Genomic DNA, 13135 nt, shown 5'->3' on the forward strand with positions numbered 1-13135 from the left:
ACAACATTTGGTAACAGAAGAGAAAATTTTTTGAAAAACTGTAATGTTCAGGAACAAAATATCTGGAGTTAACTCAAAGGTCTGAGTACCTGTCAAATATATTATAACCCTCGGCTATAGAAAATGTACTTACTTTTTTATAACCAGGTCAGCAAAAGCGACAAAAAATCTCGCCCCCACTCCAAAATCTCGCCCCCACTCCCATATTAAAGGGTGAGGTATTTGAATGCCTTGACTGACCCCTGACCCTAGGATATTAGATTTATATCAATCAAGAAAGTCAAGCTAAATAATTTGAGACCATGCCTTCTGAATAATCCACCATTGTCTAATGTAGTCCAGTGAAAATGTTAACAAGTTCTAACTCATTGTCCTGTATAGGCTCACCTCCTGGGTCAGATGTGCTGGCCCCACGGGCTTGTTACAGGGCTAAATATGGTAAACTTATAATAACCAGAACAATACTTAGTGATTGTACTGGACCTTATCAGAGGGGAGACAAACTCACCCCTCCCAACTCAGGCTCCTGTTAGAGGGGACACAAACTCACCCCTCCCAACTCAGGCTCCTGTCAGAGGGGACACAAACTCACCCCTCCCAACTCAGGGTCCTGTCAAGAGGGGACACAAACTCACCCCTCCCAACTCAGGCTCCTGTCAGAGGGGACACAAACTCACCCCTCCCAACTCAGGCTCCTGTCAGAGGGGACACAAACTCACCCCTCCCAACTCAGGCTCCTGTCAGAGGGGACACAAACTCACCCCTCCCAACTCAGGCTCCTGTCAGAGGGGACACAAACTCACCCCTCCCAACTCAGGCTCATGTCAGAGGGGAGACAAACTCACCCCTCCCAACTCAGGCTCCTGTCAGAGGGGACACAAACTCACCCCTCCCAACTCAGGCTCCTGTCAGAGGGGACACAAACTCACCCCTCCTAACTCAGTCCCTTCGACCTATCACTTATCTACGGGACTAATGGGAGGCAGTGGCTGACAAATCCCTAGGGACTCAGTGTCTACCCTTCTTTTAAAAGCTTTTAAGTGATAGAGATCTAACCCCATACAGATGTCACATAAACACATCATAATAATTCTAATCCTAGCCTTACAGGCTTCTGAGTGACCCAGATCTGACCTTGGTGACCTGACTGACCCAGTCAGTTCATAGTGATATGGCCATGGAAATACAGATCCTCATAAAGTTTACAAACATATGGAACATGTAATGGGTTTTAATTGATCCCTCTCTGTCTCTGTCTCTGAAAACCATTTCTCATTGCCACAATTTAGACTATTTTCTCAAAATTGATTTCTTGGTTTAATAAAAAAAATTGTATGCCCCCCCCCCCCCCCCCCCCCTCCCCCCTCCCCCCTATATAGTGTTGCCCATGTCCATCCTGTCCCATTCTGCTGTTCTCTGTCCGGTCATGTCCTGTATGATGACTAGCTAATATCTCTGCTGATGTGATCCTCACCAAACTGTGTTTCAGGGTGTCACACTGACTGTCACACTGACTGACTGTCACACTGACTGTCACACTGTCACACTGACTGTCACACTGACTGTGTCTCTTAGAATTCCTTCCATGAATTGAAAAAATTTGAATAACATGTCTGCTTTGAAAGATTTTGATACGATTCTCAAGAACTTGATGCATGAATATGTCTGCCAAATTACCAAACTTATCCTCTCGACTTGTAACTTTAGACATCAGACGCAAGAGAAAACCTTGTCACACTTTATTACGACAAGCAGAAACTTCAAACACCAATAAAAAGGTTGTAACTAAATATAGCTGTAATAGGGGAAAATAATGATTGAATTTTGACGGCTTCATTGATAATATTGCCTTATTAAGTGCTGTAGGGATGTTGGTACCAGCATGTATATGAAGACATACAAGGCCAATTTCTGACAGGGATTATATGCCACGGGTCTACACAGAACGGTTACGTAGGCCAGCACATCACACACAGAATACCATCCAATTTCTGGGTCTATTTTTTTAGATGACAAACGTTCACTGTAAAATTATGAATTATAAAAAATTTTAATTAAGAAATCCACACCTAAAATTAATTATTTTAACAATGAAAAAATACAACAATTGATTGTGAAAGGAGACATTGCGCAGTAAAAAAAAAGAATTCCATGAACAGCAGATGTGAACAGTCGTGTGCCATAAAGATTCCTTGTTTCCATATTCATCCTATAACGAAGCCCAGAGGGTCAACACATCAAGAAATGGCTTATTACAGGACAATTGAATTACATTTGTTGGTATTTTACTGAACAGCAATAGATATGGGTGGGCTTATTACAGGACAATTGAATTACATTTGTTGGTATTTTACTGAACAACAATAGATATGGGTGGGCTTAATTTACAGGACAATGAAATTACATTTGTTGGTAATTTTACTGAACATCAATAGATATGGGTGGGCTTATTACAGGACAATGTAATTACATTTGTTGGTAATTTTACTGAATTGTAGATATTGATGGGCTTATAACAGGACAATGAAATTACATTTGTTGGTAATTTTACTGAACAGCAATAGATATGGGTTATATACGGGGCTTGTTTATTTCAATAATAGCTCACCACCATATAGATAATAGCGTATCGCCTCCGGCAGCCCATAATTTGCATAACAAAAATGAAAATAAATATCCCGTGAGAGGACCCTTAATGCCCGATACGAACGCACCGCGCATGACCCAAAACCTCACTTCCGCTTATGGCAGCCATCATCCCAGAAGGATTTTGACGACAGCTCGTTTTCCCAGGGTTTTTGTTGCATTTAATTAGTTTTTCTTTTGCTTTGCTTTCGTAATTTGTTATTCTCATCTTTGTTGACAAGTTTTTCATTTTCGTTTGAACTGTCAGTCCGTTTGTGTGTCGTATTTCGTCTTTTTTGTCGAGTGGTTACTGCACACGTGGACTGTCTCGCTACGGTACCGCGGTCTAGTAGACCACTTCGGTGTCTATTTTTCTCGCTTTATTTGCTACCGTTTTGCTTTTGTCAACTCAGTTGTTTTATTTCTTTTTCATTTTGTACTTTTCTGTACTTATTTCCAGTGTACGGGACGTTTTTCCGTAATTTTATCGGTGGATTTTTCTTCCGTTTTTTGGCTGGATTTTCTCGTTTGCTGGAAGCTGCCCGCCTAGCAGTATGCGAGGTAAGAGACTTACTTCGGGTCCAAAAACTCGGCCAGGAGACTGCGGTCATGTCATCCTCGATGGGGATGACCATGACACCTGTTCTACCTGCCGAGGCTGCTCCCGGGACAACATGTGTTCCGTCTGTTTGACATGGTCAAACACTTTGTGGGACAGGGTGTTGTCCCATCAGTCTGTCGCCCGTAATAAGGGTGCTAAGTCTGGGGCAGACAGTAAACGTCAACCTAAAGTCCAGTGTGGTGCTGTTGTCAGCCTCCCACCTGGCAGTGAGGCATTTTTACCCCCTGAAGGGGAAGTAATTTTGTCTCACGGTGGTAGGCACTCTTTGGCTACAGAGGAGCCTATTCACACACATATTTCTGAGGCGGTAGGGCCTTTGGGTTCTATCGGTCATCAGAAGGGCACTCACCCGGGAATCTCCTTGGAGGTCGAAGGGAGCGAGTGTCCAGGTACCATCTCCGTTAGCGGAATGGTTACCGAACAGGCCAGTCATGCGACCCGGGCCCCATTGAGGGGTGCCGGCGTACCCACTGACAGTAGGCCGGCTGGTACTGCCAGTTTTTACGGTGGTTCTGGAGAGGCTGCACTAGGAGCTGGGAGTGTCTCTGTTTCACTCCCAGGCGTTGGTTTACCGTATTTTGAGTCTGGTTTGGGTTCCGGGGTTATGCACCCGTCGGTTCCTAGGTCTGCCTTGCCTCTATCTGGTCCTCCTCCAGTTAGAGCTCCTGGCTCAGTGGGGTTTATGGGTGCTCCAGGGCATCCCCCACCTTATCCCTACCCTCATTCTGCACCCGGGTTAGGTGGTAGTTTGCAGTCTCCTGGCAATTTTGGCCATTTTCAGCCATATTGGCCAGGCAGGTCTCCAGTAGGGGGCAATTCATTTCCTGGTCCTGCGGGTGTCGGAATGTTGCCTTCTCCCCAGTATTCTGGCTTCGGCCAACACTGGGGCCCCTCCCAGTCTATGGGATTTCCATACCCTGGGTATGGTCAAACCTTTCCAGGTTACACTGGTCAACCTTGGGTTTCCTCAGCTGTCTATAATCAGTCAGGTGTTGAGTTGGGTCCCCCCCCCTTCTCGCTCACGCCTTGTTAAGTCTAAAAGGGTTCACCGTCCCTCGAAGACATTGGCTGAGACTCCCAGGTCATCGCTTCCCAGCAGGGTTAAGCGTAAAGTCAACTTCTCTCATCTTAGTGCTGGCCTTTCTTCTGCTTCTAAGTGTAGGAGAATGGAGGCTCCAGACCAGACTGTGTCTCGGTCAACCTCCAGTTTTGGCCAGTCTCCTCAAACTGATCTTCAGGAGACTGAGGATATGGATTTTGAGGAGTCCGAGACTGAGGATGTTGGCCAGCTGACTTTGCCTGATGATGGGGACACTCTGTCGTTGGATGCTGGGTCTGATTTGGATGCCGAGACTCGCTCATGGCTCCCATCAGTACCTACCGAGGGGTCAGATCATGAGTCTTTTCACTCTGAGGCTGATAACCCCGACTCAGATTTAGGTCTGGCTGCATCTCAGGCAGAGAGGAATCTTGATTCCTTTCGTAGCCTTCGTTTGGAGGTTGCTTCCCTTTTGGGAGTTGAATTTTGTCCCCCTCCCTCTGCTTCTAGCCTCCCAGAAAGGACTTCAACTTTAAGTGCCTTTCTTCCCTCGGAGCCAGAAGCTAAGGCATCAGGTAGGTCTTTGGCTGAAGGGACTATGGTCTCTTCAGCATTGGCCCAAATTGAAAAGGTTCTGCAGGCCAAAGGTTCTTCTAATAGAAAGCAGGATCTTTCTGGTTTGCTTCTGGGGGTTAGCGATATCGAGGGGTTTAGTCCTTCTCGATATTCTGTGCACAATTCCTCAGTTGAACCTACTCCAGCCAAGGTGGATCTTATCTTAGACCATCGCTGGCCTGGGAGATCAAATGATATTGTTCATTTATCTCCTAAGGAGCATAGTCGCATGGAAAGACTGCTTCGTCTTGCCATTCATGTGCTGGCTTATGCAGATTCTTTTTCCTCTGCTTTGTTCGTAGCATCTTCTCATTCTGAGGAGAGCCTACCTAACAAGACTAAGCTTCTGGCTGAACTCAGCAAGGCCATGAACCGGGCCCACATGGATGGAACCGCGCTCATTTTGGCAGTTCTTGCTGATTTTGTTTTGGCCCGCCGTGCAGCAGTTCTGAAGCCCAGACTAGCTGTAGGTGAGCCATTCATTTCCGATCTCATGACTGCTCCCTTGTCTGGCTCAGAAATGTTTGGAGGTATTCTCACCTCTGTCATGGACCGAGTCAACAATGACAAGGCGGCTTCAGCTAGGCTTGAGAAGCTTAGGGCTAAGCCTAAACCTGGCCGGGTGCAGCGTCCAGGTAAGCCTAAGAGGGGTGCTCAGACAACTCAGTCTCAGACTCAGACTCAGCCTCCTGTAGCTTCGGCTGTTCGAGGTGGGCACTCTTCTCGGGGTCGGGGCAGTCAGAGTCACAGAGGGGGAAGGGGTGGAAAGAAGAATCCCAGCAAGAAGGGACAGAGTTCCTGACTCTTTCAGTCCCTCGGTTCCTCATTGTCACTTGTCCTCCCCATTAGACGATCCATGGTCAGGTCTCCAGCTTCCAAAGCCAGATCTGCCCGTCGGGGGTCGTCTATCCTCCTTCCTACCAGAATGGAAGGAGCTCACCAAGGACAAGTGGGCAATTTCGGTGGTTTCCGAGGGTCTAGGTATTCCTCTCTTGAAGGATCCTCCTCTGTCTGTGGACCCTATCTTCTTTCCTCCACCAGGCGATGTAGAGAAGGCTCAAGCCCTCTTAGACGAGGTCAATTCCTTGATAGCCAAGGGTGCTGTGGAGGAGCTTCCAAGGTCACTCTGGACTCCAGGCTTTTACTCCCGGATGTTTCTTGTCAAGAAGAAATCCGGGGCCTGGCGTCCGATTATAGACCTCAGTGCATTCAACAAGCATGTAGTCTCGCCACACTTCAAAATGGAGACACCTCGAAGTATCTTGACTTCGGTAGCTCCAGGTATGTGGGCGACCTCAATCGACCTCAAGGACGCTTATTTCCATATACCGATAAAGAAATCGGTCAGGAAATTCCTGAGATTCACTTCTCAGGGCAGAGTGTTCCAGTTCAAGGCCATGCCCTTCGGTCTGACCACCGCCCCTTTGGTGTTCACCAAGCTACTTCAGGTGGTTGTGGGCTATTTACACAGTCGCGGAGTAGATATCCATATTTATTTCGACGACTCCCTGATGCTGCATATAGACCCAGTCTCTCTGCGTTGCAGCACCAGGTCGGTCTTGACAACTCTTCTACGCCTAGGTTTTATCCCTTCACGGGAGAAATCCGAGGTTCTTCCATCCCAGGACTTCATTTTCCTGGGAAACCGTTTCCTTACGGATCGGGGCCTCGTTCTTCCTCCTCAGTCCAAGTTCCAGAAAGCCAAGGAGTTGGTTATTCTGCTCAACAGTCTGGACTATATTCAGGTCAGGTGGTTTCTGAGGCTTCTCGGATTCCTCAATTCCCTTTCGGATGTCGTACCCCTGGGTCGGCTCCATATTCGCCCTCTTCAGATGTTTCTTCTTTCCAAATGGAAACCTGCATCCCTCGAGTGGGATGCTCGGATTCCATTGGAAGCTTCCGTCAAGGCCTCGGCCATGTGGTGGGCTTTGGAGGCCAATGTTTTGAAGGGCGTCTCTCTTCAGAGAGCTTCCCCTACAGTAACTCTGTATACGGACGCATCTATGACGGGTTGGGGTGCCTACCTCAACGGTCAGTGTCGTTCAGGGGTCTGGCAGGGGGCTCAACTCCAGGAACACATCAATGTGCTGGAGATGAGAGCAGTTCTGCTAGCCATTCAGTCCCTACAGCCTCTGCTGCAGGATCAGTCCATTTGTCTGGCTACAGACAATGCTACAGTGGTAGCTTATTTGGAGAATCAGGGGGGTACAAAGTCTCACAAGCTATGTGCCCTCACTATCAGGATTCTTCTTCTTTGTCAGGATATGGGTCTGTCCCTCTCAGTGAGGCATCTTCCAGGGCACCTGAATGTTTTAGCAGACACGCTATCCAGATCACGGAGTCCAGTTATCACAGAATGGACCCTGAACAGGTCTATATTCAGGGCCATCTGCATGGTTTGGGAGACTCCTCTTGTAGATCTGTTTGCCACAGCTCTGAATTTCCAGATTCAGACGTTCGTGTCTCCAGTTCCGGATCCTTTGGCTTGGGAAGTAGATGCTCTATCCCTGAGCTGGGAGGGTCTTCTGGCATATGCCTTCCCTCCATTCAACCTCCTGGGCAGGGTACTTCACAAGGTCAGGAATCACGATTGCTCGGTTCTCCTGATAGCACCTCTGTGGCCCAGACAGCCTTGGTTTCCGGCTCTTCTGGATTTGCTGGTAGATCTCCCCTTGGCCATTCCGGCCAGGTGGAATCTCCTCAGCCAGCCCAAATCCAGACAGTTTCACCCCAATCCGGAACACCTGCACCTTCACGCGTGGAGGCTATCTCGGTCTGTCTCTTGCAGGCAGGCTTTTCTGCAGAAGTTACCGATGGCATCACAAGATCTATTCGATCTTCCTCATCTGCCATCTATGAGTCCAGATGGTCAGTCTTCTGCAGTTGGTGTATCAGCAGGAAGATTGATCCACTCGGTGCCTCTATTCAGTTAATAGCGGAGTTTTTCCTCTACCTTTTTAAGGTTAGGGAACTAGCGCCTAGCACCATTCGAGGCTATCGTTCAGCCTTAGCCAATGTATTTTCTTTTCGGGGTCGTTCAGATGTTGGAACATGTTCCACTCTCTCTAATCTCCTCAGGTCTTTTTCGTTGGAGAAGCCTAAGGTAAGAATCTTGACACCCCAGTGGGACTTGGCTTTAGTTTTGGACTCTCTTACAAGGTCTCCTTATGAGCCTTTGGCTTCTGCTTCTGTTAAGTTCCTTTCTTGGAAGACTGTTTTCCTGATTGCACTTGCCTCAGGTAGGCGGAGAAGTGAAATACATGCTCTTTCTTCTTCTCCGTCATGTCTCAGGTGGTCACGAAACTATTCCCTAGTGACCCTTCTCACTGACCCCTCCTTCTTGGCGAAAAACCAGGTTCCCAATTTTTCACCAGATCCTATTAAGATTCCTGCCTTAAAGGCTGTCTCTGGTCCCAATGATCAGGATCTGCTACTTTGTCCTTGTAGGGCTTTGAAGTTTTATCTTGATAAAACTAAGGGGGGGCGGCAGGGTCCTAGACCTCGTCTGTTCTTGTCCATCAAGGCAAAGCAGTCTGATATATCTTCTCAGACTATTTCCAGGTGGATCTGTGAAACTATTCAGAAAGCCTATGAGGGGTCTACTGCAGAGACTCGTGACAGTGTTCGGGTTAGGGCACATGAAGTCAGGGCTCTATCTGCCTCTTGGGCTTTTCTCAATGGAACCTCATATGATGAGGTCATGGCATCTGCCTTTTGGCGAGGCCGCAACACCTTTGCAGACTTCTATCTGCGGTCACTGTCCTCCCATGCAGATGGGTTATATTCTCTGGGTCCTCTTGTCACTGCTCAGTCAGTAACTTGTCCCCCAGTCAATCCTTAGGGAGGTTCCATTGCGGTTTCTGTTTTTAAAGAGTTTTATTGTAAATATCCCAGACCCTTAAGGGGTTTTTAACTGATGTCTTTGTTGCGGTCTTTTCAAGAGGTCATTGTCCTCGGAGACTCCTCTACGGTAAGACAAATTCGCTATTATCTATATGGTGGTGAGCTATTATTGAAATAAACTTGAGGTTTTTGTAGTAAAACCAATGTTTATGATATAATACTCACCACCATATACTAGAGTTCCCACCCTCCTCCCCTCGTCTCCTCATCCAATTTATTTGGTTGCGGAAGTGAGGTTTTGGGTCATGCGCGGTGCGTTCGTATCGGGCATTAAGGGTCCTCTCACGGGATATTTATTTTCATTTTTGTTATGCAAATTATGGGCTGCCGGAGGCGATACGCTATTATCTATATGGTGGTGAGTATTATATCATAAACATTGGTTTTACTACAAAAACCTCAAATTACAGGACAATGAAATTACATTTGTTGGTAATTTTACTTACAGCAATAGATATGGGTTATATACGGGGCTTATTACAGGACAATGAAATTACATTTGTTGGTAATTTTACTTACAGCAATAGATATGGGTGGGCTTATTACAGGACAATGAAATTACATTTGTTGGTATTTTACTGAACAACAATAGATATAGATGGGCTTATTACAGGACAATGAAATTACATTTGTTGGTAATTTTACTGAATTGTAGATATGGGTGGGCTTATTTCCAGGTGATTACTGGTGGTAGCTCTCACCTCTATTATATTTGAGTTAGTTTACGGTATCAGTGATGGGGGAGATTCCAGGGATCGTCCACCACAGAGTTCCCATTACAATCTGATTGGTTTATGTGTTTTATCATGGTGGAGATGAGAGGTTTCCACTTGGTGCTGATGAGGAGCTGAACTTGTGCCCCTCACCTGAGAGATTATCTCGTTACCAGGTGTTAATAGTTCTCCATCCTCTTCCACTTCCTCCTCCTATCTTTCCGTTCTTGTCCTCATACGATCTTGTTTCCTCTGCATTTCACTAGGATTACTACGATTATTTTAATTACATGAGATTTAATCACTTAGCAGCTGGCTGGGGTAAAACAGAAATAAAAATGAGAAGTTTTATCTTGATATTAATCAGGAGCAGCTCCCTATCTTCCCATTCCCTTATTTATCCATCAGAGTCTTCTATACGTTTGATAACATTTGTAATCATTCTTAAACTTCTTTTAGAATATCATCAGGTTGCTTGTATCAAAACTGATAAATTTATGCCTTTAGTTGTAGGACCTCATTTCACCCTCAAGTAATAGATAAATATCAATATAAAACTATATTATACAGCTGTTTTGTCCTTCTAGGACTCGTCAGTGATACTAGGGACTTCATACAGCTGTTTTGTCCTTCTAGGACTCGTCAGTGGTACTAGGGACTTCATATAGTTGTTTCATCCTTTTAGGACTTGTCAGTCATGCAACAGCTGTTTCGTCCTTCTAGAATTCATCAGTGATACGAGAGACCAAAATTATGGACATTGAACAGGGAAGTCGGCTTTAAATTTCAAAATATAGAACAGAAGATACACTACTGTATTACACGAAGTATTCGTGTGGTCTTCCTTTCATGGATTGGAACTTTAAAAACATTTTGTGGCTACAAACTTTCATGGTTAACCCAGGTAACAAATATATAACAATAACACAGAAAGCCGTATTCATTAATTGTATCTATACCCATGGTTATGTAACAACAATAGAAGTTTATACACAGCAAATGTTTCTAGTGATACATTCATTTTCTAATTAAGATATTTTTATAATTCGGAAATTTTAATTATCTTAAGATGAGTGAGTAAATTTTGAGCTGGTGCCAATATTCCTAAGACTTAACATGCCATACATGGTTAGAGGAAGCCTTGGTGACTTAAACCTCGACCAGCATACCTAGCCAGAAAGGTGTTAGTGACTGGCTGGAACATCCTGTTATATCTCGACCAGCATACCTAGCCAGAAAGGTGTTTAGTGACTGGCTGGAATATCCTGTTATACTGTAATACAAGACACATTTTGTGGAACTTTTTATTTTAACTGTTAATTAAATTCCTACACTGGCATTCTTAGTATGATACTATAAACTCTAAATAATTGAGTGACTTACAGAATTAAATTCTATTACTGTCCCTTAATGACCTTAAACTTTAACTTGATAAAGGTCTCATCACTAGAAATTTGTTAAAACTGGTGAATACGGGCCTTCAAAGTCCATCAGCTTATATATCATACCCATACATACAGAATGACAGTTTACAATTAGGTCACTCACTTTCTCATCCCTTCCCTCACTTTCTCATCCCTTCCCTCATTTTCTCATCCCTTCCCTCATTTTCTTATCCCTTCCCTCACTTTCTCATCCCTTCCCTCATTTTCTCATCCCTTCCCTCACTTTCTCTACCCTTCCCTCATTTTCTCATCCCTTCCCTCACTTTCTCTTCCCATGTCACTGATCTCATTGTATCTCTCCCCTTGCCTTTCTAACTTCTTCCCTTTTCCTTTCTTTGTTTCCTTTCCCCCTATCACTTTCTCTCTACTTTGATATAGACTCAATAAAACGCCTGTCTCTGCTCTCGTCCAGTCTGACAGTTACTGGTCAGTATAAATACCTTACATTTCACTGTGCCTCCAGAGAGCTAACTAAAACCATGTGTACATTCAAGTACTGGGCTGTTATCTCCTCCTCGCTCCATTCATCCCTTGGCCCTCTCTTTACTTCACCTCGACTCATCCTTCACTCTCTCCTTCATCCCTTCACTCTCTCTACTTCACCTCGACTCATCCTTCACTCTCTCCTTCATCCCTTCACTCTCTCTACTTCACCTCGACTCATCCTTCACTCTCTCCTTCATCCCTTCACTCTCTTTACTTCACCTCGACTCATCCTTCACTTTCTCCTTCATCCCTTCACTCTCTCTACTTCACTTTGACTCATCCTTCACTCTCTCCTTCATTCCTTCACTCTCTCTACTTCACCTGGACTCATCCTTCACTCTCTCCTTCATCCCTTCACTCTCTTTACTTCACCTCGACTCATCCTTCACTTTCTCCTTCATCCCTTCACTCTCTCTACTTCACCTCGACTCATCCTTCACTCTCTCCTTCATCCCTTCACTCTCTCTACTTCACCTCGACTCATCCTTCACTCTCTCCTTCATCCCTTCACTCTCTCTACTTCACCTCGACTCATCCTTCACTCTCTCCTTCATCCCTTCACTCTCTCTACTTCACTTCGACTCATCCTTCACTCTCTCCTTCATCCCTTCACTCTCTTTACTTCACCTCGACTCATCCTTCACTTTCTCCTTCATCCCTTCACTCTCTCTACTTCACTTCGACTCATCCTTCACTCTCTCCTTCATCCCTTCACTCTCTCTACTTCACCTCGACTCATCCTTCACTCTCTCCTTCATCCCTTCACTCTCTTTACTTCACCTCGACTCATCCTTCACTCTCTCCTTCATCCCTTCACTCTCTCTACTTCACCTCGACTCATCCTTCACTCTCTCCTTCATCCCTTCACTCTCTTTACTTCACCTCGACTCATCCTTCACTCTCTCCTTCATCCCTTCACTCTCTCTACTTCACCTCGACTCATCCTTCACTCTCTCCTTCATCCCTTCCCTCTGTCTACTTCACCTGGACTCATCCTTCACTCCCTCCTTCATCCCTTCACTCTCTCTACTTCACTTCGACTCATCCTTCACTCTCTCCTTCATCCCTTCACTCTCTCTACTTCACCTCGACTCATCCTTCACTCTCTCCTTCATCCCTTCACTCTCTTTACTTCACCTCGACTCATCCTTCACTCTCTCCTTCATCCCTTCACTCTCTCTACTTCACCTCGACTCATCCTTCACTCTCTCCTTCATCCCTTCCCTCTGTCTACTTCACCTCGACTCATCCTTCACTCTCTCCTTCATCCCTTCACTCTCTTTACTTCACCTCGACTCATCCTTCACACACACTCTCTCTCTGTCTCTGTCTCTGTCTCTCTCTTTCTCTCTCTCTCTCCTCACTACTTCACCTCGACTCATCCTTCACTCTCTCCTTCATCCCTTCACTCTCTTTACTTCACCTCGACTCATCCTTCACTCTCTCCTTCATCCCTTCACTCTCTCTACTTCACCTCGACTCATCCTTCACTCTCTCCTTCATCCCTTCACTCTCTCTACTTCACCTCGACTCATCCTTCACTCTCTCCTTCATCCCTTCACTCTCTCTACTTCACCTCGACTCATCCTTCACTCTCTCCTTCATCCCTTCACTCTCTCTACTTCACCTCGACTCATCCTTCACTCTCTCCTTCATCCCTTCACTCTCTCTACTTCACCTCGACTCA

The 13135-nt window shown here is 45.6% G+C and overlaps 1 protein-coding gene across 1 annotated transcript; it reads left to right on the top strand.

Moving 5' to 3' along the window:
- Nucleotides 1–457: 457 nt before the first annotated feature.
- Nucleotides 458–993, top strand: LOC117319582 (proline-rich protein HaeIII subfamily 1-like; the record flags this gene model as incomplete). Its single annotated transcript, XM_033874365.1, has 1 exon — nt 458–993. A coding segment is annotated over one exon (536 nt), but the record flags the coding sequence as incomplete, so codon positions are not given.
- Nucleotides 994–13135: the final 12142 nt, after the last annotated feature.

The sequence above is a fragment of the Pecten maximus genome, unplaced genomic scaffold (assembly GCF_902652985.1).
Source record: "Pecten maximus unplaced genomic scaffold, xPecMax1.1, whole genome shotgun sequence".
NCBI classification, from domain to species: Eukaryota; Metazoa; Mollusca; class Bivalvia; order Pectinida; family Pectinidae; genus Pecten; species Pecten maximus.